General features: G+C 41.5%; 1 protein-coding gene across 1 annotated transcript; it reads left to right on the top strand.

The window, feature by feature from the left end:
- Window positions 1-3: 3 nt before the first annotated feature.
- SLC30A7 (solute carrier family 30 member 7) lies at window positions 4-27,381 on the top strand. The gene is made up of 11 exons (XM_035124067.2): window positions 4-274; window positions 870-971; window positions 4,956-5,069; window positions 6,778-6,865; window positions 7,833-7,959; window positions 9,701-9,850; window positions 11,844-11,894; window positions 13,701-13,836; window positions 20,675-20,765; window positions 22,258-22,407; window positions 23,587-27,381. Exons 1-11 carry the CDS (start codon window positions 195-197, stop codon window positions 23,632-23,634), a joined length of 1,137 nt encoding a protein of 378 aa, XP_034979958.1. The 5' UTR covers window positions 4-194; the 3' UTR covers window positions 23,635-27,381.

Here is a 27,381-nt window from a genome sequence, read left to right as displayed (position 1 = left end):
TGCCGGAAGTCTCCCTTGGCGGAAGGGGCCGGCTTCTGGGCTCACCTGGCAGAGAAGCGAGCGCGAAGGGGCCGGGGGCGCCAGCCAGCCAGCCAACCCCGCTCGCCCGCCAAGCCCCGCTTCGCCGAACCAGGCCAGGCCTCGGGTCCCGCTCCCCCTCCGCCCAGCCCGCGCGCGGCCCGCCACCCTGGAAGATGCTGCCTTTGTCCATAAAGGACGATGAGTACAAGCCGCCCAGGCTCAACCTGCTCCGAAAGGTCTCGGGCTGGTTCAGGTGAGGAGCGCGAGCGCGAGGCTGGGGGAAGAAGCAGCCGTGGCGAGGCCCCGACGCGCGTCCACACGCGTGTGTGTGGGAATGTGGTCGGAGGCAAGCCCAGCATGACGGCTTGGCAGCAGGGGGGCTGCCTCGGGGAAGGAGCGAGGCTTTGCGCTGTGTGAGGAGGATGATTTGCTTTGGCAGGCTTTCTTGTCCGGGATGTGTCCCCCTCTTTGGGGGGGGGTCGGGAGGTGCGGGGGGGGGCTTGTAACTGACGCTTGGGGGGCCTCCCAGCCAGCCTGGTACGGACGTGGGTGGGGGGCGACCACAGAATCCTAGAGCTAGAAGGCACCCTCAGGGTCATCTAGTCCAACCCCCTGCAATGCAGGGCTATTTTGCCCAAAGTGGGGCTCTCGAACCCACGACCCTGAGCTTAAGAGTCTCCTGCTCTACGGACTGAGCTGTCGCAGAGCACCAGCTTCTCTTCTTCCCTTGAGACTCTCGAGAGGCGGGACCCCTGCCAGCATGGCTTCTTTGCCAACTCTCTCTTCCACCCCCATGCTCTCCTCCTCCTCCTCCTCTAAGTGTGCCCTGTTTCCTGCCCGCCCTTTAGGTCGATCCTGTCAGACAAGACATCAAGAAATCTCTTCTTTTTCCTCTGCCTCAACCTCTCCTTTGCCTTTGTGGAGCTGCTGTATGGCATCTGGAGCAACAGGTACCGGGAAGTAAAGGGAGGGAGGATGCGGGAGAGGCGGTGCCTGTTCAGCTCTGCCACGTCTCCCTCTGGCTGGTGCTGAGGAAGCACCACGCCTGGTGTGTGATGATGGCTGAGAGAGTCATTGGCCCTGGGAAAAGAGGGTGTGTGTTGGACTGTCTCATTCATTCCTCCTCTTTGGAATCATTTCAGTTACCGACTGAGCTGCCAATGTTTGTTTTATGGAAAGCGGTCTTTTTGGTACACGTTGTAAAGAGCAGCTTTTAAACTTCAGGAAGAAAAGAAGGCAGGGAGAGTTTCAAGAGGAGGATGTGACTGTACGGGGGATGGGGGAAGGAAATGTTTTGGAGCCCTTATCCCTTTTTAGCTGGCTTGAAGGTTTTTGTTAGAGGGACTGCGTGCATAGCCACCTCTGAGTACATGATCTGCTAGATTTGGTACTCTTGAGGAGTTATGCTGTGTAGAACTGTTGCTATAGTAAGATCAGGGAGAAAATGCTGCAGGATAAGGAAATCTTAACTGGTCAGGTCCTGCAGATTAGAAGTTGCCAAAGGCAAAATGTCAGCATTCCTTGAGCTCATGAAGGCGTACCTTCTGCAGCTGTAATGATGCTGCAGTGGTTCTTGATTGATATCTAGGCCTTTATTTTTCTCTGGCAAAATTTGGGAAGGTTGTTGATAGTTTATGGCACTTGTATTCTCTTGTGGAAGCCATATAATCAATCCCTTATTTCTAAAGAAGCTGTGTCCTTGTATCCTGTAGTGACCAAATGAATGATGCTCCCCAAAGCAAATCAAGTACACTACACTAAGAGCTGGTTCACACATGGCTTTCCCCCTTCTGTAGACAGAGAGAGCACTATAGGAAACCCTTGACAGATAATTTGGGAAGTTATGGCAGCTTCCGAACCTGTCAATATATTGCAGAATAAATACAAATATCATACTTTGCACATATTGCTATATACATGTTAAGAAACACATGTATGTAGGAGGAGGTGTTAGTGCCATAGGCAACTGGGGAACGGGTAAACAAAAAGCCTTTGAAAGAATTTCCTGCATTTAACCAGTAGAGAGAGAATGAAGTATCAATACAACTTATTCAATATTTATTTGTTTGGGCTGCTTTTAAAAGGTTTATATGCATGAATAGCATGGGTTCTCTTCATGTTGGTGCCCTTCAGAAATGTATTGGTAGCAAAGGTATTTGCAGGTCAGAGCCTGATGTTATGAACAGCAGTTGGGCTACAGAACCATGCCGGCTTTTGACAGCATGGGCCCCTTTCAGTACAGAGAGCTCTGAGAAATATTTGACCATGTATCTGTTGCAACAATATAGCTCACCATAAGATTCTAAGAAGGAAGGCTTTGGCATTCTTATGTCAGAAAATAAATTGTTGTGACTTAAAATCAATAAATAAACCGTGTATGCATGAGATACTTGCACCTTAATGCTAGACACCTATTTGTTCCTGTGATGGGTCTGAACCCTGAAGCAGACTTCAACATTTATTCCACTGTGATGAGCAGGGCAGTGTCCTCTGGGAAGCATGATGAGCTGACTGCCTTCCTGCAAACTTTGAAGTTGTGTAAGTGGGTGGGGATTACCCCAGGAGTTGTGCGTTGATCCCTGCCATCTGGAGCACAAAATAGGGAAGTGGGTGTTGGGTGCTGCTGTTTGAAGGCGTTTAGGGCACCTTCAATCAGCAGAGCTCAACCCAGATGCTCTCCACTGACCCTTTCTTCAGGAATGGTTTTAATCTACGGTATGACCAGCAGTCATTAGATGCCTTAATAGTCCCCATGATGCACTTTTATTAGGGTTCCTATGCATCTTAGCACCTTGTGGTATGACAGGCTATCTTTGTATGCATATAGTCTCTGACTTCTTGGTATCTTTTATACTCAAAAGCTTGGTATCTGTCAGGCCCCATCGCTGTTAGAAGCTGCTCTGTGAATTTTTGCATTACAGTGTCTTGGAAGAGCCCCGTTTATTTTTGTAGCACAGTATATTCATAATAAATATTTAAATATTCCTTCTTGTGGGTGGGTCTTCTGTGAATACTAAGAGAGGTAAGGTGGGTTAAGTCCAAATTATGGTTATGATTAGTGGAATGCTCATTCTGACAATTTAAATAGAAAAACACAATTTCAGAACTAAAGTATTTTATGAGCCTCTGGGAATGAATTTGTTTTTTATGACAGTCTTTATTTTCTGCTCTTGAGAGTCCCTACAATTCAAATAAATATACCACATAAGATACCAGTATCAGAAATATTTTAAACCAAGTAAAACTCAAAGCAGTTAAAAGATTTAATGTTGGTACTTAAAGGCCTGGGTAAGTAAGATGGTCTTATTCACACAGTGTTAAAAAGAATCGGAGTGCCTGGGGAGAGCATTTCACAAGCAGGGTACAATGGCAGAAAAGACGTTTCCCTGGCCACTAGCTGCCTCCTTACCTTACACAAGGCAGGGGAAGGTCCTGTGAGAATGATTTAAAATCTTTGGGAGCTTCATAAGAATGCATTCTGCTAGTGTTCCTGAACAGCTGATGAATGCTATGTACTTCAAATGCTTTTATGGAGTAATGCTAATATAAATACACCTTAAGTTAGAGGAAGGTTAGCATCACTTAATAAAATGATTCACTCCAGGCAGGCCTGTTTTGAAAGCTATGCTTCCAAATTTAGGATAAATCTACCATAGGAATAATTATTTTCCTGGGGTGAGTAATAGTTTTTACTTGCCAAATTGTTCCAGATGCCGTGTGAGACGCAGGATTACATTCCTGGGTGGGATGGTAACAATTTTTATGGAGTTGGTTCCCTTTTGTATTTATTTCTTAGGCTGATCCAAACCTACCTTCACTGATAAATCAGAGAATATGGTTGTTTCAATATGCAGATTAATAATAAGGAAAATAACCATTTCATTGGAGCTGAACTTGCTAATTCTTTTGAGCCTGCTGGTTTCTGGTGTTAAAGCAAACCAGTCAACAGGGACTTGTTGAACTGCTAGAAAAAGGAAGCTTTTCCAAGCAGTGACTATTGTGGATATTAGCATAGGGAAGCTATATCTGGAGATCTACCAGATCATATATTACAATCTGTATGACTGGATCCCCAGGAACAAACAGTATTTACCTCATTGGAGTGTGTGAACCAGTCCTCTTAAAACAGATTCAATGTAGGACTTATTTTTAACTAAATCAAAGGTAAAATTTATTTCACTGGTTCTATTTTTTAAATAAAAAACAACAACAGTTGCAGGTAAACTTGAACATATTTTGGCAGAAAACTGATTCATTACTATAATCCAGTATCATTATAACTATGTAGATGGGCTAGGCAATTTCTCACCAGTAGATTGTAATAACAAGTGACTGTAAAGCTCTCATTAACATTCCTGATTGGAATTTCAAATTAATACTGCCTTTTACCACCTGCTGAAGACTTGTCATTTAATGTGCTTGATCAGGAAATAATTTGCCATGAATCAGTGAACACATACATTTTCGAACTCCTCCAGGTGTTCAGGCATGGCTAGGTGAGGCTATTGCATTGCCTCTATTGCGGGGAAAGTGTTGGTGGCAATGTTACACTCTCTGATTTCATCTGAATGTCTTATCCAGGATAGACTACAAATATCCAGGATTTTACTTTTGGTCATAGTGCACTTAATTCCTTCCTCTGACTAATAAATTAATCATCTTGTAGTTCATTGTACTGAATTTTCCCAATGCTTTGTGCATAAGATCTATTAATTAGTATCACTTCTTAATAGGTTCTGATGGGATATAAATGAACTGGATACCGTGTAAATATGCATTAGCAAGAAAACAATATTTCAAGTAAAAACTCAAAAGGAACACTGGCTTTTGAGCAATCCTTGTGCACAGTGGAGTTGCTAATGGAACGGACCTTGAAGCATTCAAATGTGCTATAACTTCTGGTACCTAACCAAATGTTTTCTTTGCTATTCCAGTTTAGGTCTAATATCAGATTCTTTTCACATGTTCTTTGACTGCACTGCTCTGTTAGCTGGACTGGCAGCGTCAGTAATTTCAAAGTGGAGATCCAATGATGCCTTTTCTTATGGGTAAGTAGATAAAACATAGATGTTCTAAGAAACCTAATGCCTGATGGTAATAGATGACAGAATGTCAGCATACTCTAATCAAACTAAACAAGGCAGTGTTGCGTTTAGGAATTGTACTGAAGTGGGCTGGTGGAGTTAGGCTGTAAATATTTCTATTGTAATTTGTCTAATGTACACCTTTTTGGTAGGAGGGTCAAGTCTCAGACACCTGAGAACTTTTCGCTTTTAATGTTAATGAAAATATGATTCAAATTAATGTCAGACTGTTTAGCTGTTGGTTCGGGTACACTTTCCCACTCTCAGGCACATGTGCAAGCTTCCAGAAATCCGAAGCTCTCTTTGCTTAGGGTACACAATGAATGTTTAGTACGGATACAATTTGCCTTTTAAATCTGACTGGTGCTACGTTGCTGCTGAGGCTTTCTGTGGGTTGCACCCCTGTTTGTTCCTGCCTTCCTGATTGTGGTTTGTTTGGGAAAGTGCTGGCTTGGATGCAGTGCTAAGATGGAAGTCTTCTAGTTGTGTCTGTGCTTGGCGAAGGGAAGAGTAAGGACAGAGTGCTTGGTCGTTGTGCACCACCTAATCTTTCTAACTATGGCTTTGCATTATGCGCCCATGAGACCTTTGTGTCATGATGCCTGAAGGACCTCTTCAGTTTCATGCTTCTCACATGTGCATCATGTTTGCTGGCTCATGGTAACTAATTGATTTGTATCAGTAGCTGTCTGGCAGGCCACATCGGGCCCAATATCATCTTTTTGGCTTCCCTGAACTTGGCACAAACCCTTCTGAGAACCAAAACAGATGCTCACATCTTTGATAAACACACATGTCAATTTGGCTATAACGTTCATGGGGGGGGGGTCCACTTCTATTGCTCAGTCAAACATGCAGAAGCCTACAGCAAAACCCACATCAATGGTGCCCCCCCCACTAGTTTAATTTCCTCCTCCTAACTCAGCTCTGATAATGAAAGTGAGCTGATTTGGGAGGTGGGGAAAAGACAACTCTTCAGGCAGCAGAGCATGAGGAGGTAAGTTGCCTTTACTGCTATCCTCCGTGCACTCAATTTTACGATAAAGTTAACACACGTTCAAATTAAACTGGCAAATACATTTTTAGCAAACACATGGCATATCTGGTTTTAGCCTCAGTAAGAAAGGGAAGATGAGCTTTCATACGCAGGACTTCTTTCTGTGTGGGTTCATGCAAAGTGGTGCTCGTTGGCAAGAAGCAAGCTGAACGTTGCCTTGCTGCAGGGAATGGGGGGCTGCACCCCCTCTGCAGCAAATCTTCCACTACCTGGTGAGAGTTGTGCCTGCAGATCAGGTGAGCAGCAGCACTCTGGGGTCTTCTCACTCAGTAAATGGTGCCAGCTGGTTTGAAAACAGTGTTCAAGGCTCTGTTTCTCATTCAGTGGGTCAGTGCTTCTCATTTTGAAAACTTAATGTAGGGCTTTTGTGATGATACAGTTCTGGTGTGGAGTCTGTATACCTTGTTTGCATTCTAGGAGCAAATAGTACACGGTGCTAGCTTCAATTTCTTCATTAGTTACTCTTTTTTTAAATACGGTATCACTTTATTCAGATTATTCGTCCACCAATTGTTACTGGGTTTCTCAACTACTGCAGAAAAACTAAGACTTCAATAGTTGTGGAATTTGGGCTAACTCAGAGTGCTACTAAGATCTTTGTAAAAATCTTTCTAGGTATGTTCGAGCAGAAGTACTAGCTGGCTTTGTCAACGGCCTGTTTCTGATCTTCACAGCCTTCTTCATTTTCTCTGAAGGTGTTGAGGTATGTTATGAAGATGACTATAAATCATTCCTGACAAATAAACTCATTTGTGCAGTTCAGTCCTGTGGTTTTTTACGTGGAAGTTGGTCCCACAGAGACCTGGTTTGCATGTCACTGTAAGCCTGCACCTAGTGGCATTAAAAGTCAATACTGCTGCCAGAGCAAAGAAATGTGCATTAGTGCCTCCAAATGCAGGAAATGCATCCCCAAACCATCTTTTCACAAGATTTGAGAAGGCCCAGTTTTAGCCCCATTATCATATTAAATAGCAGGCTCAAACCACAGCATGCTTCCCTATCAGAGGGCTAGGCTATGGGCAGCCAACACTTCTACTCTCAGAAAGACCAAATAGTGGTGCAGTCCCCAGAAAGAATTAGGAGTGACATAGCACAAGCGAGATATTCCAAGCGAAACATTCATCCTGTATCCCGAGGAAAGAGAATGGCAGCTTCATCTGCTGACTTGATTCTCCAGTCTTTTCCCCACAAACAAACGAGATAAGTGCTAAGCCAGGAATAAGCCAAGACTTGCTCTTGACTTATTTCTGGTTTAGTGCTTGTAGTTGGTTTGAAACAAACCATGGCTAGAGTTCACATGAGAAACCAGGCTCTGGGTTTTTTGTAATGTGTGCAGCATCCCTGGGGGATTAAAACAAGCCATGGTTCAACTTGATTGAGTGCTCTTTGGCGTAAGGGATCTAGCTGTGATGGCTATGCTCTGCCTCCACAATACCAGTTGCTGGAAACGACAGGAGAGGATCTTGTGCTCGGATCCTGCTGGTGGGTTTCCCGCAGGAATCTGGTTGGCCACTGTGAGACCAGGATGCTGGCCTGATTCAGCAGGCTCTCCTTATGTGTGGATACAGACTGTGCTTCGCAGAGCACTGATATGTAGGATAACCTGAGAATGTTTTATAGGTGGATGTTGCAAATAACTTGCACTGAAACTTTCCGCTTCCCTGTTGCAGAGAGCCCTTGAACCTCCTGACGTGCATCATGAAAGACTTCTTCCAGTTTCTATACTCGGCTTCCTTGTAAACCTGATAGGAATTTTTGTGTTCCAACACGGAGGACACGGCCATTCTCATGGTTCTGGTAAGATGCTCAAACAATAATCTCACGGGCCTTTCCAGGCATCACTTTTATTACGCATTCATGAGGAATTTGTGCTCATGGTGTTATTGGGGCAGTCAGACACGACCCCACTTTCAATTTTGTTTGTGACCTCTGTAATTGCCACCAAGGGTTTTGCCACCAAGTACTGTCATCTTTTGCAAAGGGATCAAATACTTATTTCAATCATTATAATGCACATCAAACTCTGACTTTTGTCTTCTGGGTTTCTGGGGTTTTTCCTGTTGTTGTTCTGTCTCACAGCTACAATAAGCCTACCATTGAAATTATGGACTGGTCATTTCTTCGTCAGAGAGCAAATTGGCAAATTTAGCAGGGGATCAAATACTTCCCCCCCCCCACTGTAGTATGCTACTACAACTCACTGGTTTTCACTGCCGTCCATACTTAATATGTGAAATGAATTTTTAATATGCGGCACGTAGTATTGCTTTAAATTTAGCAAGGAGCATATAAGCTACCATCTGGAAATATGCAAAATGATGGAAAATTTCATGCATGGGGGAACTACAGTGCTTAAATAGGCGATAGCTTCTGATGAAACTACTGTTGTGTAGAAATATGAACTTTAGGTATGGCTTTTGTTCTGAGCTAGTGTAGAATAGAGCTATGCTTTGTTCAGGTTCAGGCATGACTCTCTCAAGCCATGGTTTATCAGCCTGAGATAGAGCTGTGTGCTTATGAGCCCTTGCAATCCTGGCTTTAGTGCATCTATCCTAGCTTTTTAAACCACAGTTCCCTTTGATGTCTGAATTGGTTTACTTGCCTATGCCCTACGATAATTGCGTCTGAAACTGGGCCTTAGTCGATTGGCTTGATTGAGCAAGGGCACATTTTTAGTCGATCAGAATATTTTTGATCAATTAATTGACTGAAATATAAATCCTTATGGTATGTGCCATCTTAGAGGTATCCCTTCCAGGGACAAAAAAAATGACAAAACCCCTTCTGTGATTCATGCATGCATCAACTGAGAAGAAATACTATACTCCCCCCCCCCCCGCAAAGCTATTTTATTAGTTTATTTAAATACATATAATCAATCAGTTAAGATTACAGTGGTACCTTGGGTTACAAACACCTCGGGTTACAAACACTTTGGGTTACAGACTCTGCTACCCCGGAAGTAGTACCTCGGGTTAAGATCTTTGCCCCAGGATGAGAACAGAAATTGCGTGCTGGTGGTGCGGTGGCAGCGGGAGGCCCCATTAGCTAAAGTGGTACCTCAGGTTAAGAACGGTTTCAGTTTAAGAACGGACCTCCGGAACGAATTAAGTTTGTAACCAGAGGTACCACTATACTTTTAATTAGATACGCTAATTAAGGGTGCTGTTTCAGCGTGAGGCAGGCTGCTTCAGTTGACGATTTTGGGGTATCAAATATTTTCAGTTCTAACAGGTAGGTTTTGGGGCAACAAGTTTTCTTTTTTAACAATGGGGATTGGGGACCACATGGATTTTCTGCCTCAAGCACCGAAACATCTTTGGCCATTTGCGTCTTTTTTTTTTTTAGCAATTGAAAGCAGCTATTATTGCTTCATGGTTTTCAGACTTACAATTGCAGCTACCTACAAATACATTTGTCAAACCTAAGAAGGCTGCCCCTTCCTCATCACACAGGAATGACTTTTACAAGGGTAACCCTGAGAAGTTCCTATTAGTCATGACAATACACAGTCACTCCAACAAATTTCTTTTTGCAGGGCATGAGCATAGCCATTCCCTGTTTAACGGGGCTTTAAGCCATGGGCACAGTCATGGAGGACACGGGCACAGCCATGATTCCAAGCATGGGCATTCTCATGATCACAGCCATGGACATGGGGATTTGCAGAGTCAAGATTACTGCCATGGTAAGTGTATATGACATAGCAGACTCACAGATGGACATGCACACGTTGTGTCGTCTTCATTGTGGAACCCTTGCATGGATGCACTGCAAGATTCTTGACGTTTCAGGACAGGAAGGTAACGCTGATTGTACAGTTGTACCTTGGAAGTCGAAGCGAATCTGTGCGGCTTCTCATTGGCTGCAGGAAGCTCCTGCAGCCAATCGGAAGCTGTGGAGGCCCTGTCGGATGTTCGGCTTCCAAAAATAGTTTGCAAACCGGAACCCTCACTTCCGAGTTTGCGGCGTTTGGGAGCCAAAACGTTCGAGAACTAAGCTGTTCGAAAACCAAGGTACGACTTACATGGAAACAGTTGAATGTTGCCTTCTGACTATTTAACACGTTTTCTGCTGACTTTATATGTAAGTATCCCATGTTGCTTGTGATATGTGCACATGATTATGTTTCTTGCTGTGTGTGCTCCAAGGGAAATTGCTGTGAATAGGAACTACGTGCCATATGTATGTATTTATTTAAATCTTGGTGTTATTTAATACATGTGTATGCCACTTAGATATGGGTAGGTGTGCTCTTAATAGCACACAATGATCTCCCAGGGGAAACTCACCTGGAGCCATCATTATATATATCTTTAGGCATCAGGCAAAAACTTTCCTCTATAACCAGGCCTTTGGCCTTTAATTATCTGTTGCCTTTTAGAAGGAGATGGAGTGTTTTTAATGTATTTCCCCCCCTCTTGGTTTTAATGTATGTATGTAGGGTTTTTTTTGACTGTCTGTCTGTTTGGTTTTAAGTCATTTTGGGCTGCTCTGGGCAAAATAAGAAAGAAAGAAAGAAAGAAAGAAAGAAAGAAAGAAAGAAAGAAAGAAAGAAAGAAAGAAAGAACAACAACACACAAGTGTATACTTACATGCAGAAGAAATATTTTATTCAAATGGATCCTTGCAAATCTGTATCTGAAGCTGCTTGTTGTCATTTGAAACAAACAAACAAACAAACAAACAAACAAACAAACAAACAAACACGGATTCAAATCCAGGTTAAATGGGGACTGGCATCAGTTCTATTTCAAGGTTCATGGCAACATTTTCTTTAACTGCATTGAAGGTGAAGGGGGACAATGACTCAGAGTCACTTTCTTGCCAACTTTCAGGGGGTGATTATGGGCCAGTAGACCTCTCTCACCCTCGCCTTCTTCATAGGTTGGCGGTGGGGATAAAATGTGTTGGAGTGGGGGCAAGACACAACCATGTATGTTGCGTTGAGCTTCTTGATGGAAGCATAGGCTAATAACAGAATTGTTGATTGCATTTTTGACAGCGAAGGAAGGTTGCTGAAAAGGATCTATTTTTTTAAAAAAATCATGCTGTGTAGATGTTGAATAATTATTGTCTAGTATTCAGCCTCCTTTTTTTTAGATAAAAAACACAGGTAATTAAAACGTCAGTGGCTTAGCTGCAGAATAATTTGGACTCCTGTAATATGAGATAATTCATGTCTGATTTCTAAGTGTTTGTTTTTAAGGCCTTAAACTTTACACGTTCTGGCCTTGTTTGACTTGCCTCTGGATTCTCAGCCTAATAGTAACCTGCACTTAGATACGACCCATTGTTTGGAAATCGTGACATTATGTCCCAAGTTGGCAGACAACAGAGCTTTCTATGGTTTGTGCCTGCGTTGTTAATTTGCTTCTTCCATCTTTCTCTTCTCCTGTCACCTCAAAACAGAACCTACACATGAAATCGCTTGGAAAGTTTGGATTTTGGAGAATTCATTGATTCCCTCCTCCCTCTATACTGTCACTTAAAAAAAATTCTAGGTTCAGTTTTTATTTTTATTTTAAAAAAGGATTTCCAGTTCCATTTGATTAAGAAGGTGATGCTGTATAAGCAGTTGCTGAAAATAATACGATCCCTGAAAGAGAACTTCAGTGCTGAACAGAAACTCGCATAACATTGAGAGGATAAATGAGTTTTATCTTCCTGCTGTTTTACAGATAATCATCCCATTGAATTGGCTGCGGGATCCAGCAAACAGATTTTAGAAGGTATGTTATCTACAGAGTGTGCTAAAACAGAGTCGGGGAAAACGAAGCAATAATAGCACAGTGAAAATCTGGGGGGGAAACATATGTATTTAGAAAAAATTTATGTTGAAATTCACTAATAATGAGGTTACACATTTCTTTTCTGACCAATCCTGGACTTAGGGGACTCAGCCCCTTGGGGAGTTGGGCAGCAAAAGCCAACCACCCCTATTTTTTCTACATCATACTCAAGAATTCATTAAGCTTATGTCCTATTGTGTTCAGAAGGAAACAGGAAGGAGCAGTTGTTGTGAGTTGCATCTCTTTGCACTGATGGAATCCACTTTGATCCGGTGTAGGGAGCTGTTAGCAGAATGTGGAGAAACGAAAGCTTTGTTGATTTCCTCTTCTCCCTGCAGCTCCATCCATGTGCCCCAAAAATCAGACAGACAGAAGCGGTTAAAGATAGCAGCTGCTTTTTTAAAATGAAGTAATAATGCAATAAATAAGCACGTCAAAGTGCAAGTAGATAAATAGGTACCGCTCTGGTGGGAAGGTAAACTGCGTTTCTGTGCGCTGCTTTGGTTCGCCGGAAGCGGCTTTGTCATGCTGGCCACATGACCCGGAAGCTGTATGCTGGCTCCCTTGGCCAATAATGCGAGATGAGCGCCGCAACCCCAGAGTTGGTCACAACTGGACCTAATGGTGAGGGGTCCCTTTACCTTTAATAATGCAATGCAGATAAGCTTTTCAAGTCCTGTTAGAACTGTTCTAACCTTCATGGGAGATTATGCCCTCAGCTACCAGCAGAGGGATCCCTAGGCTTAGTTTTGGGATAGGTGCTACATATTGAAATGGAGTGGCTTTGTTCAGATTTGTGTAACCTGCCTATATTTACAAACTTAAGTAGTGTATTTGGCAAAAGAATTTATTGCTGGCACACGAAAAATATTTTCAGCAGTTGAAACGCAGAAGGGATTGTAAACTGGTTTTTTTTTTTGCAAAACTTCTTTCTGGTAAAGCTTTCTTTGAGTTCAGCTCATAAAAATGTGTTAAAACATTTCAGCTAATTAAAATATATTAGTGGTGGGTTTTTAATTGTGCTTGGTGTTTTATTAATTTGGAGAAAAACGATTGCTCCACAAAAAGTTCAGGCCCTCAAAAGGGTGTTTGATCTTGTGACGACGATTTTCCTTATGCTTTGCGTACTACGAAGGGACATGTAACCATTTGGGGAACTGGTATATAGACAAGTAGTGAAAAATTATTTTATTGTTGTGTATTATTTTATTACAGTTTTTTGTTTTTGTTTTAGAAAAGAACCTATTTTATTACAGTTTTTTTTACCATCTTGTGTGTCACCCAGGTGACTTTTGTTAGAGGGTGATCCGCAAATAATGTAAATAAATGGCAATGCCTCTTGTAAAAATGCTCCTGATCATATGAAGGAACTGTTTCCGTAGTATGTTTGGCATGGGTACCACTTCTTGGATTGTTTGTGTTGTCCGAGTGATGTGAAAATAGTTTGCACTGCATCTTCTGGAAACTAGGGAAAAGCCCCGGTATGAATTCTGCTTGTGGCTCACAGCTTCTGACACTGCCTTTGCAGAATGGAATTGAGATCTGCTGTAGTAGATTTCTCCTGCAAATGTAATGTGATGATAGGCATCTCCTATAGTTTTATGATCATCACAGTAAATATTTACACAGGAACTGTTTGTCTGCTATCCATTGTTGGCTGTGCCACTTATTTGAAGGCCTGCTGAAATTTATGCTGGAAAAAAATACATTAATATGCTTTCTGATCTGAACATATTTTTTTTGTAGGTGTATTTTTACATATTGTTGCCGACACACTTGGAAGTGTTGGTGTAATCATATCTGCCTTACTGATGCAGAACTATGGTTTAATGATAGCTGATCCTATCTGTTCGATGCTGATAGCTATGCTTATAGGAGTAAGGTAAGTGCTGTCATGGGTGATCATATTCTAGGATTTGGACTTAAAGCCTTGATTGTTGGTTGCTATAATTGCAGCAGCTGTTCTCTTTATCGCTTACTCGTTCCTCTCCCCCCCATCGCGTAGCCATTTATTTTCACACCTAAAACTAACTTTCTCCTGTCGGCAGCCAATCTTGCTTGCACATGTAATTTCTGAGTATTTTAGGCTTGCAAAATGGCCTTTCTGACCCACATTGTGAAGCATCTTTCCGTTGTGTGTTGTTTATATAAGCAATGTACTGTACTACTAAATGGACAATAATGGCCTCAAATTCAATGGAGTCCTGCCGGCTGGCACACAGTGTAGTCTTCACTCAAACTCAGCTGCCAGACTTCTCATAAAAAGCTGCTCAATATCTGTAGTTGTCTTCTGAGGCTTCTTGCTGCCTTTTGTGGTGGAATGTCTCAAGCTTATTTAAAAAGTACCCCATGCAGCAATGGATTTCTGAACCGGGAAAGCGTTCAGCTGTGTAACATAGCTTTCAGAAACGGTTCTAAATAGAAGCTGACAAGGCATTCAGACTTTTCGGTCACGCAGAACTCTTCATTAAGTTGCATGTTAGGAACAATTTTTTTTTAAGCTTCCGGAGTGAGAATAGGAGTCTAAACCAGCATTTGCCAGTGTGATGCCCACGGGCACAGATATGCCCGTAAGAGGGTTTCCAAAGCAACCACAAGGTTTTCCTCCCCCTGCTGGAATTAGGATTGAAAGAAGCATTCCATTGGACCCAATGGAATAGGTTGCAATTTGTGCTTGATGGTCGCGGCAGTTTCTCCAGTTCGCAGACCTGCCCATGTGGTGTTTAGATTGCTAGGTGCTCTCTAATAAAGTCAAATTAGTGTAAATGTCTCACTGTAGAAGTTGCTGAATCACAGAATCATAGAATTGTAGAGTTGGAAGGGACCACGAGGGTCCCCTGCAATGCAGGAATCTTTTGCCCAGTGTGGGGCTTGAACATGCACCCCCACTTGTGCATACTGGAGTTGATTGGTTGGTGTAAAATAAGCCTGGGGAAATGTGCAGAGCTGAATGAAGCTCACTCAAAAGGGGAAACTGAGGGTTTCTTCATAAGCATGCTTACAAAGAAAACTCTGGTTGTCTCAAACAAGGTCCCTGATATATTGCCCTAATATTTTTTAAATGAAAGAAAAACGCTGCACGTTATTGTTTGTAAAAGTTTAATGGAAAATGGTTGAATTTAAGAGTGGCTGTCAAAGATCTTTCGTTAACATCCTACCTAAACGTTTACAAGTTACAGAAACCATTTTTGTCCTTTAGCTTGTCCCTAGAAAACAACCAGACCTGTTATCAGATTGCAATTTAATCTTTTCCAAGAACCGCAGTGATTTATGCAGGCATGTAGTTCCTTCCAAACAAAAATAGATATGCTTCCAAGCACACAACAAAGATGTCAGAATGTTGGCTCTGCTCTAGAATCTTCTATATACATAGGATTCGCTGTGTGACACAGAATAACATTAATCAAGAGTTCTCAAGAAAGCCACTGTCTAAGCCACAATGGTGATGCGGAAACACCAAAGGCTAAGCATTATACCGAGCTGGAAGAATGAATGTGCTGCATATTAAGTGGGCCGAGAAATAAAGCCTTTGAATGCTGTACCTTAACGGTGGTGCTCATTCTTAATCTACAAAAGTGGCTGTATTTCAAGTGTAATTTCCATGGTACATTTTTGGACAAGGTAGATGGACTCTGAAACGGTTTAGATACAAATGTAAATGTTTCCAGCCCTTGCTAGCTAGCTCAGTAGTCGAAACACTGCACTACTCTGAAGTTGCAAAAGAAAATTAAATCTTGTGCCTTATCCCGCGCCCCCCAAAGTGTAGATATGTCAGTCAAGTATTTCCAACTTAGATTTTCAGGTGCTACTGAATTTTGAGACTTTGATGCCTGTTTGTTCCTTCTTCCAGGTTGCCCTTTCTTTCCCCCTCTTTCACATTTTCTTTCTATCGCTCCCTTCCTTTTGACCAGCTGGAAATTCCCTAAGAAATCTGGGTAGAAATCTTACCCAGGACAGTTTAAAGTAGTCCATTCCTTAAAAGAAAGGGGAAAGCTTCTGCTGAGCTCTCCTTGGTGCTTCATTTCCTATTTGTATTGCCTGCAGACTCCATTAAAAAAACCCTCAGTGGGAGACATCCAAGGGGGTCCAGTTCGCATAATGGACTTCCCACTCTTCCATCTGCAGCCCCCTCCCAAAATCTGCTCTGGCGTATTGGAGGACCCTCTGAAGCAGGTTGGAAAGGTGTGGAGACTTCAGCAGGGAGGAGACGGAAGTCTCATCATTTTCAGTGGTACAGTGTTAGATATTGCCCATTATTTCCCAAAACACACACACACACAGAGAAGATTTTAGCTTGGTTTGCAAACAGTACTTTACCCTTGTGTGCTCACCCCTCCCCTTATGCCTTTCCACCATACCATAGTTTTCTGTTGCATCTGATCTGGCAAATTATGGCTTGGGCTTGCTTTCTGAATCAGAATCGTGAGCCACAGTTTTCCAACCATGTTTCTTAGGCTTTTATTTGACTATTGCTGTTTGTCCGCCTGGCTTTTTGTCCACATTCTTCCCGGTGTTTGTTTAATACATATACCAAACATTTTAATTTCAAACCACACAGCCTCTGATGGGAATTTATTACTCAATATCCGTGTGAATGTTTGCAGTAGGATGGACTGACATAATTTTCTCCTTCTGCGGCGACGCTTCGCCACAGACCTTTGGAAAAAGGCTTATGAGGTCATCTAGCAAAAAACTTCTTTGAGTTTTCCTAAATTACTTGAAATGATTATCATTGAGAATCTCATAACCTTCTTGCTAAAAGGAATAGTTTCTCTGATTCCTCTCCTCCCATTGTTCCTTTTGAATATCCTTTTAAGGACTGTTGTGTTGCAGTTGTTCCGAAGTGGGCTTAAAACTAAAATTAAGCAGCTCAGTGTGCAATGTGTTTGTGGGTTGGGAAGCCTGAGTCTGTCCTGAGCCCACCATGAAATTCAGGGATGTCTAGTAGGCTCCAGTGTGGTCTGTATTTCAGCCTAGGAAGCGATGGTAGGAATGTTTTTCCTCCATAGCATTAATTGGCTGTTTTAAGGTGTGGAGTTAACATACTTTGGGACTGGCTCCAAGAAGTTGGAGCTGTTGGCCTGGAAGTTTGGATCATTGGCATTTTCCTCTGCTACATTGCCAGTGAGCAGCAGTTTGTGGAGGACCCAAAGTGCCTGGGAAAGGTGCCATTGGGATTCAACTTTGAGTCAAGAGCTTTCCAGCCACTCTTCAAACTTAAATGCGCTCAAATGAAGTTCAAATGTTCTCTTTTTGTTCCAGACAGGGTGGAGGGTATTCCTCTCTCTCTTTTTTATTCCAGCTGAAAAAGGATATATATATATATATATATATATATATATATATATATATATATATATATGTATATATGTATGTATATGTATATGTATATGTATATGTATATGTATATGTATATGTATGTATATATGTATGTATATATATATGGAAGAAGTAGCGTATTGCAAACTTTTTCATTTCTGCCTTAAGTTTTTGTTCTTTCCAGACTTATTATTTCACCATGAATACAGTTATTGGTTGTTATGTAATAATCTCGGTGTATTTGCTGGAAAGGTGGAGAGAGAGAAAACGTGGGGTAGCACTTAAATATGGACTGTGCCATTGAGGGTTAGAGGGTATTCAAAATGGCCGATAATCATGATATCGTTATTTCTCATTGGTATGCTGTGCAGTATGTGCAAAAAAACACACACGTTCCCGTTTACAATGTAGTTGGTGTCTGAAGTTTCACAATATGCCCCCAGTCAGCTAGTAACATCTTCATTTTGGAGCAGGGGTGCCGACTAGGGCCCCAGATTATGGGTGCCCCTTGGGCCCTTCGGAGCCGAGGAAATCCTAAGCAGTGGAACTTGTGCTTGTTGGCTATACCTTCACCATGGGACCTTTCTGCATCTACCGGTTCCATGATATTATCACTTTTGCAGTTAGTGGAAGAAGCCTCTAATTGCTTCCAAATGCTTGCAGCTCGAGCTCTTCTGAAATCTTTGGGCTGTCTCATTTCAAGAAGTGCACAGCTGGCTGTTTTCGACAAGTCATTTCATTATGGCTGAACCAGTCCCTAGTAATTTTGTTTTATGGTCTCTCTCCTCGCCTCCCTCCCACCCTTACTATCTTGGATCATAAGAAAAACATTCCCCAAGCCAGATGCAAGGACAGGAATGTCTCTTGCATTTCTTCTACATTTTTATGGCTATTGTAATTACTGTTGTAATGGATCTTGGGTCTGCAGAATCAACAATGTGTGTGCATGTTTTAAATCATCATTTCTTCCATATAGATTTCAGGAACAGATTCTGCAGATCCTGTATCTGGGGTATTCCTTACCCCATAGTTATTCTCTAGAACAGTGTTTCTCAACCTTGGGTCCCCAGCTGTTGTTGGACTACAACTCCCATCACCCATAGCTAGCAGGAGCAGAGGTTGGGGATGATGGGAGTTGTAGTCCAATAACAGCTGGGGACCCAAGTTTGAGAAACACTGCTCTAGAAAGTCCTTGAGCCACAGGCTGTTGTCTGATAGACTTGGCATTGATTCCCACCCCTCTGCAAGGACACAACAACAACAACAACAACAACAATAAAATTAATAAAAAAATAATAATTTATTATTTATACCCCGCCCATCTGGCTGAGTTTCCCCAGCCACTCTGGGCGGCTCCCAGTTGAGGGTTAAAAACAATACAGAAATAATGTTGGTCTTCTAAATAGCTTATTTATTAGAAGTGTAAAGATACAATATTTTCCTGAACTCTGGATTTTTACAGGAAGTACCGTGTTTCTCATATTATAAGACACGTCTTATATTTATTTTTTCCTCAAAAAAACACACTATGGCTTATTTTCAAGGGATGTCTTATTTTTTTCCTCCTCCTCCTGCCGCGGCCGGCATTGCTGCTGCTCCTATCACTATGTCTTATTTTCGGGGTATGGCTTATATTCCTTGAATGCTTAAAATCCTGCTATGGCTTATTTTATGGGGATGCCTTAAAATGTGAGAAACAGGGTAGCGAGAGAGTCACAGAAGCATGAGCTTGCACTGCTTGTCTTTCTTGTAATGCTCTCATATTCCTTTGTTCTTGACAAACCATCTCTGGATGCAAGTGTTTTTTTAAGCTCTGCAGGTTCAAACTTTTAAATGCATAATGCATGTCATTACTTGGATTCCTGTCTTGCCAACACTCCACCCACCCCTTTGGGAGCAGTATTGTCCGAGGAACTTGGGAGATCTCCCTGGCTGCCCCAGGCTTCCTGTTTGATTCTGGGCAAGCTGAAGCCTTTCTGTAACCGCTTACGTCCCTTCCCTCGGCCTCTGGCATTATTTATGTAGCGTCTTAAGCACTCTGCAGCTAGTCTTTCTCTCCTCCTGGGGCTTATATATCCAATCCCCAGCAACAATGGGACATTCTTTTCTTTTGCACAGTTCTTGATAAAACTGTGTGTGACCTGTGACATGTTTCTTTCACAAGGGCCGGTATGATTGCGTGCATTGTGCCTGTGGCTTGGCTTCTGAACCGATCCCCATGGTTACGATGACCATGAAAACATGTCATTGTGGCAGGTCGTCATACTGTTTTGGCCAGAGATTGAAATGAGCTCGATCCGAACTGCATACTCGGGTTGCAGGATGATGAGTGTGTTGCCCAGTCTTTGTGGGAATCTGTGGGAATCCTTCCAATGGCTGTCTTGCACACACACACACACACACACACACACACACACACACACACACACACTAAATGGCTTCACTTCTTGCAGCTCACAACTAGTTGGTCTCTGTCAATAAGGATTACAATGCGGTGGAAGCCCTAAAACCTGCTATGGGTAGTGTTGTTGTTGTTGAATTTATTCAACCTATTCTTAAACCAGCTGCCTATATGAATATTGTACTGCAAGTAGAATGCTACTAGTAATCTTGTTGGAATACGCAACAACAGTTATAATTGTAGATTTACAGTGGTACCTCGGTTCCGGAAGTCTGTACTTAACCTGAAGCGTACTTAACCTGAAGCGAACTTTCCCATTGAAAGTAATGGAAAGTGGATTAATCCATTCCAGATGGTCCATTGAGTACTTAGAACTGAAGCGTACTTAACCCAAGGTATGAGTGCAATTGGTTCCGGAAGTCCGTACTTAACCTGAAGCGTACTAACCTGAAGCGAACTTTCCCATTGAAAATAATAGAAAGTGGATTAATCTGTTCCAGACAGGTCCGCGGAGTACTTAAACTGAAAATACTCAAACCGAGGCGTACTTAAACTGAGGTATGACTGTATATATTTGTGCCCCATTATATTCTGTGGGCTAAGAGTGGCTTAGCCATTTTCATCAAAATAACCGCTGTCCCCCAAACGATTTCTAATGCAAGACATGTGCATGTAGAGGATAAAGCTTTAGAGCAAATCAAAAGTCCTAGCTTTCTCTCATTCACTTTTTTTTGGTCTGGAAAAAAAAATCTGTTGGTTGAAAGCTGGTTTCAACTTGTCATGTATTTTTTTTTCTTTAAAAAACCCTCTTGCCCCCTGTCACATTCCCTTACAGCACTGCTTGAAAAGGCAGGTTAAAACCCACTCCCCACCAAAATCTCTTTTTGGAGTTGAGGGTTGGGAGGTACTTATTTCTCATGTGTTGCATAAGAATAGTTTTGCATGCTTTTTTAAAAGAAACAAGTGTAGGTTTTAAGATGACTTCTGTGAACCTTTCTAGTGTTGTTCCACTTCTGAGAGAGTCCATTGGCATTTTGATGCAGCGAACTCCACCTTCCCTGGAAAGCGGTCTGCCTCAATGCTATCAAAGAGTAAGTTGAAATATTTCCATAAGTTTAAAACATGTTCCTAGGTAATGGAATCGCAGAAGCCGGACGTCTGAAGGACACTTGTTCTCCAGCAACTCCTGTACACGTCTTCTTCCTGAATGATCCAAAGCGTAAGATGCTGAAACAAATCTAATTACCTGATAGAAAAAGCTTCTGATTTTGCAGTTTCTGTACTGCTGTGGGTTGATACTAGCTGATATTTGATGCTCTCGATGCTGATAATTTAAGGCTGAACAGTGAAGGTGCATGCTTGACACCCTACAAGCATAGCGTCTAGTATTTTCCTTGAGTCACTGGGTGTTTCATGATGCAAACTGCTCTTTATACCTTCCCCACCTTAAAAAAGCCTGTAGCATACTGTGGGGTGGAGAGGGGCAATGCTCTGCATTGTAGCTGTATACTTCTTGGGTATCACCCCGTGTAAAATACAATAGCTCCAAGAAGGTATTGGAACAGAGCATCATAGGCCTATATACTCTGTTTTAGAAATATTTTTATTTGCCTCTTTGAACATTTGATGACCTTCTGCACACTTAAATCAGCAGAAGAAAGCTTGCCTGTGTAATTAATTCACATGTTCTCAGGTTTCAAGCTGTAAGCAGTGAGGTCCCTTTTTTTAATTCAATTATTAGCCAAAACAGTCCTGATAAAATCAAGCATATTATTTTAAACACAATGTATTGCAAGCATGCATTCAATAATGAAGGTCATATTGAATTGGGCGAACAGTAATGTTTCTAACGGCACAAAGGACCATTCGTCCTACGTGGATTGAAAGCCAGTTTATGGGAAGGAAGTTGAAGAAATGGCTCTCTTCCCAGAGGAACCTAGGTTTGGGATTGCTTTATTAGTCTTCAAGGTAAAAAAGAGAATTGACTTGAATTTGGCCTTCTTATTATAGGATGCCATATAGTCTGGTGCCAATGCTGTAAATAAATAAAAAAGTAATAAATGTGGTGTACTGGGTAGAATGTCGGACTAGGACCACGGTTCTAGGGATACCATGGTTCAAATCCCCCCACTTGACCACGAAGCTCACTAGGTGACTGTAGGGCTGTCACTTCCTCTCAGCCTAATCTACCTCCCAGGGTTGTTGTGGGTATAAATTGACAAGTGGGAGAGCCATGTGTATCACCTTGAGCTTCTTGGGAGAAAAAAGTGGGCTATAAATGCAGTTAGACAACCATGGCTCAGTTGGTTAGAGCGTGGTGCTGATAATGGCAAGGTTGCAGGTTCCATCCCCATATGGGACAACTGCATAGTCCTGCATTGGGGGGGGGGGCAGGACTAGAGGATCTTCAAGGTTCCTTCCAATTCTACAATTCTATGAGTCTATAAGTACATTTGTTGCATCTCAGTTTAAAGAAAAGAAATATGCTTACATTGTTCATTCATGGGGCTCTTTCGTATACCACTAAATTTCTCCTGTTTTGCTTTTAAAAATTGATTTCTAAATGCCTCTTATGTATTTTAGGTTCAGCAGTTGCAAGGAGTTTACAGTATACACGACCCTCATTTTTGGACCCTTTGTACTGATGTTTACATAGGGACTTTGAAACTTTTTGTAGCTCCAGATGCTGACGCAAAGTGGATTCTAAGCCAGACTCACAACATTTTTACTCAGGTATGTTTGATGTGTGCCGTGTAAATGAAGGATAGCGCTGTTCCTTTCAGCCGGGGTAATGCTGTTTTTGTGGAAGGGAAGAGTAAAGAATAACAGGACAAGGTGATTACATTTTGTGTTCTGTAGCGGTCAGTCTATGATTGGTCCTTTTCAATATGTGATTGCTATGAATGCTGATTCACGTTCATTTTTTGCTCTGATAATTCTAGTGTGCATATGTATTATGTATGTATGTATGTATGTATGTATGTATGAATAACCAGGCTAGCCTACATTTTTTTAAATATCAGAAGGAACAGAAACTGGCCAGCTGGCTAGATCCTTAGCTCTGCAGGTCACTGGCAGCCTTAAGGGGGTAAGAGCCAAACAAGCACAGTGTGGAGTGTGTGTGAAAGAGAGATATTCACACTTAATAAATAAATAAATAAATATGATTTTCAATTTTATACATTTCTATATTTTTACAATCATTAGAACATTTCAAAACTCAACTTCCTTCCCCCCTCTTTCTGCGGTTCCTTAATTATTATTTTTTTAAAAAATATTTTCTGCATATTCCAAATTAACTTACCTTAATCATTTATTCATCTAGTTTAAATGTATACTCTTGTAAAGCTGCAGGCTATTACAATGATCCTGACAATGTTCTTATCTGTTTACAGTTTGTTTGTAAATATTCAATCAACCATTTCCATTCTTTTATAAAAAGTTTGTTATCTTGATTTCTTACTTTTCTGAGAGATTTTCACACAATTTGATCTGAACTAACCAGCTAGCTGTTTGATATTCCATTTAAATTTCCTAAACAAAGGAATTTGTGCAGGGTGTATTTTGCATTTATTTCTGGTGGGCTTCTCTAAATGTGCCACGCACCACATGCTTTTGCTAGACAATTTCACAACCATAGCCAGTGTGGCATAGTGGTTAGAGCGTTGGACTGGAAGACCTTGGGCCAGTCACTTCCTCGCACCCTAAACTACTTTCCTGGGCTTTTGTGAGGGTAAATGAGGAAGAGAATGATATACGTCACCTTGAGCTCCTTGGAGGAAAGGCAGGTTCAAAATCTAATAAATGTACAAGAGAATCCATTCCCATTTAATGTTTGGTAGGTTTTTACATGGGTCACACAATCCCCTAGAATTTGTATTCCAATCTGTTTCTTTCTTTCCATCTTCGCAGGCTGGAGTGAGGCAGCTCTATGTACAGATTGACTTTGCCGCTATGTAGCAAATATATTGACCGTCTCGTTGGACCAAAGCTTTCTAGTACTGTCATGATTTAAAAGACACTGTACTTCCTTTGGAACAGAGACCTGCTCCCGTCTTCTCTACGGTTGTCCAAAACTGAACAGACTCTGCTGCCTTGTGGGCTAGATAAAGAGAGAAAAACCGAAAAACTGCATGGCCCTGGACTACTCGGGATTGACTTTCACGAGCTCCAGACCTTTGTGGATTTACTGGCCAAGTTTGTTCCTGCAGCAAACTTAATGATAATGTGGTATTGCAATCATTGGTTTTGCTTTTTGTGAAGCTGCTGGAAGTTATTGCTCATTCCCAGAAAGCCAGTGTTAACTACGGGGAGGGTGGATAGAAAATAATTTTTTATTATTTTTCTTTAAATGTCACAGCGGTTGACATTCTACGACGCGTAAGACTGTTTGTACTTTGCAAACTTAACGAACCAAACCATATTGGGTTTTCAGAGTGCCTTTTCCATCAAAGTATCTGCCAGCACAGATATTGAACATCGGGGATTTTTATTAATTTTTATGGCTACTACTTGTACCCAATAGGAGTCTTGCTTGTGATTGGTGTGATTTATGTGTAATTGCATAATGGTAGATATTAGACTCCCTCTTACTGTTACATTTTTAAACTTCCAAGGAGGTGATTCTTCAATTTTACAATACAAAGATAAAATGATTACGCAGTTTGTTTACAAAATGTTTGACCACCATGATGTAAATCTAGGCCGATAGCACCTTCGCATTCTTAACGGTAATTAGAAAATAACGAAGCACTCAAAACAAAGGATGCATTGCCTCTTTGGTTGACTGATGCTGGAGGCTTTGACTGGCAGATTTACTTTAACTGCAGAATGAAGTCAACAGATGATCTGAACTTTTGCTTCACAGTCCATGTTCAGAATAAATTCACAAGCTCTTCAGTCACGAGATCTTACAGATATTAAGCCAGGCTATTGTTCCAGAAATCCACTAGTTGAACTCGTATATGCAATAAAGCCCATGCATTATGTATACATTATCATGGAATATAATTTGGTGTGTTGAATCTGACTGCATATTTTGAAAGGGGTTTTTTGCATTGGACTTGAAAATGAGCCATAGGTTCTTCAGCACTTAATACCTTCAGAAGGCGAGTCTTCTGAGTGAACTGTGTGGTTCAGCTAAATATTGCTTCACAGCCATCATTTTTCATTTTCTGTCTTAACTAAGGTTCTTTTTAAACTTCACCTTGGGCAGTATATTTCCTGGGTTTGTCCTGCAATGCTAGTGTAATGTATAAAGGCTTGCAAGGCAACTGTCAGAGCGCTTCATGACAGAACAACAAAAATCTCATAAATGCACCTCTTGTTTCCAACGTTGAAGCTGAAGTTGGTCGGAATTGGAATGCATGGTAGGGAGCAAGTCCCTTTTTACTAATCAACAAAGATAAATGAATGAAAATCACCTGATTTCCCCCTCCCTCAAAAGGCCATTTGCTTGAACAGTTGTGTGTCAAGACAAGTTTGTTTAGAAAAACAAAACTTTGCTGCTAACCTTTGGTTAGATGCCCCCCCCCCCCGGGCAACCACCCACAGTTGGCTTAGCTTTAGCTGGAGGGAGATTTATTCATGGCTTTTAATGAAGTTAGGCATCAGAAATGCCTAAAACGGAATTGTATTGGTACATTAGTTTCTGTTCAAAAAAGACTGTAATGTGGAACTTCTGGTTTTTATGGGAATAATCTTTTAAAATGTATCTCTTAACTCGGCGTGTGTATTCCATTGCTTGCCGATTTTATATTTATTTTGCTTGCTATTAATTTAGAAATGCAAGTATCTTAATTCAAGGTCTGGAGATGAATCGTGGCCCAATACACTTCTTCAGTAATTCCTTTCCACGAGACACATCAGGACTGCTTCACACATGAAGATTCCCATATAATGTGAGAAGTGCACTATGAGTAACCTGCATAACACTGTAGAAAATGCATGTGCCCTTTTTTCACACGCTATAGCAAATTCCATTTTTTCCCCTTTCAGAGATACGGTGTACCTCTGTAGATTAATGTGAAGTGCCATTGGCTCTGAACCCATTTCAGTAAAATGGCTTTTAATTAAAGGTAAGAAAGAACCCCCATTTTTTTCCGTCCGTATTTCAGAACTTTGCTTGTGTCTTCTGTTGAGCACACACCAAATCATTGGTTGCGGCTGAACCCGAGCACCTAGAAATTGCTTAACCTTTGAGTTGGTGTTAATTTGCTTAAGGCCTTTCCCCAAGGAAGTAGTCCTCTTTATTCTAACTTCTCTCGCCCAAATGACAAGTACTGAGCCTTGTTAAATCATACTTTGCCAAACACATGGCTTTGGAATTTGCTTTTACCTAACTTTGGCAGCAGAGGTTAAATTAATGCTTAGGTTTTACACAACTGCCAAAAGTGAGATTCTAGTGCAATAGGGGTGCTTACCCAATAAACAAATGTCCATGTTTCTCTCCAACGATAATGTAAGGTCTTCAGTTTAGGGGAGGATGTTTATTTTAGTGGGAACTTGTTGTCAACCGAGCCCTTAAGTTGTATGAAGTGAAGAAAAAGTGTCCTTTATACTTTTAGGCTTGGATGTCGGCACACTATGCAGTCATAGGATCGGTCTAATTTTTGAGTAACGTTTTGTACAACATTAAACCACTGCATAGGGCAGATGTTGGTACAGATGGTAGCCAACTGCCTCGGTGGTGTTCTTACTCCCGAAAGCTTTTGCAGGATAAAGGTCACTTCTAAAAAGGAAAGCTTCCAATTACATTAAGATTTTACCAGGTGAATTACACTGGAATCGTAGTGAGGAAATGGAGATTGGCAGTTGGTTATGCCAGTGCAAATAAAAGGAGCAATTATGTTTTTGAGGGGGGGGGGATTTCTTTCAAATATGGCAGTTCAGCTCAAGTTCTTAAACTTGGCTAACCTGGGTTCCATTTTCTACATTGCTGTCGCATTGATTCTTGCTGCCGAAAGTATTTTTTGTATTCCTGCAACATTTTTTGTTTGTGTGCCCCTTCTAAGTGCCGTTTCCTACCCTGACCTGATCTTCAGTCTTCTGATAATTGCTTTATACCCTCCAAGAAATGTGTCTCATTGACTGATTAAATGCTGCCACCAAGCCTCGTGAAAATGCACAGGCCCACGCCAAGCATTTGGTTGGAATGGAAAATGCCACTAAGGATATGGAATATTTTACTTATTTTTCACAGTCCCATTACCTGAATAGATCTAATTTTGGCCTGAGATCAATTTTCTGTGGGAAATGTTTAACAGAAGCAGTGCTTAATCCCAGAGGTGTACCATAAAAAAAATGATGGGCATAGCGATCTTATTGCCAAAATTGTAACTAGCACTTTCAGATTTGATAGAATGCGAAAACAGTGCTGAAACCCCGTTTCCTAACTTGCACATAAAGTGGGACTTTGGTGTCAGTCAGCCTGTTGTATTTCTCAATGCATGATGCACCGGTGCAATTGAAGGACTTCACTGTTTCAGTGAATTCAAACAGATAATTGATGACTGTGTATACTGTAATTGGTTTGGGAATGCTAAAGCGAGTAGCCAGTCTGACTTGCCGTAAGTGCAATACTGGACATTCTAATGCATACTTTTTCTACTTGAATACAGTCTCTGGAATATTTAAACAGCTAATATGTTTGAGACAATATTTGGGATCAATTTTCCTATCAATAAACTTTTTTCCCTTTTGCAAACA

Source organism: Zootoca vivipara, chromosome 7, assembly GCF_963506605.1.
Source record: "Zootoca vivipara chromosome 7, rZooViv1.1, whole genome shotgun sequence".
Classification (NCBI taxonomy): Eukaryota; Metazoa; Chordata; class Lepidosauria; order Squamata; family Lacertidae; genus Zootoca; species Zootoca vivipara.
This window is presented reverse-complemented; position numbering and strand designations above follow the sequence as displayed.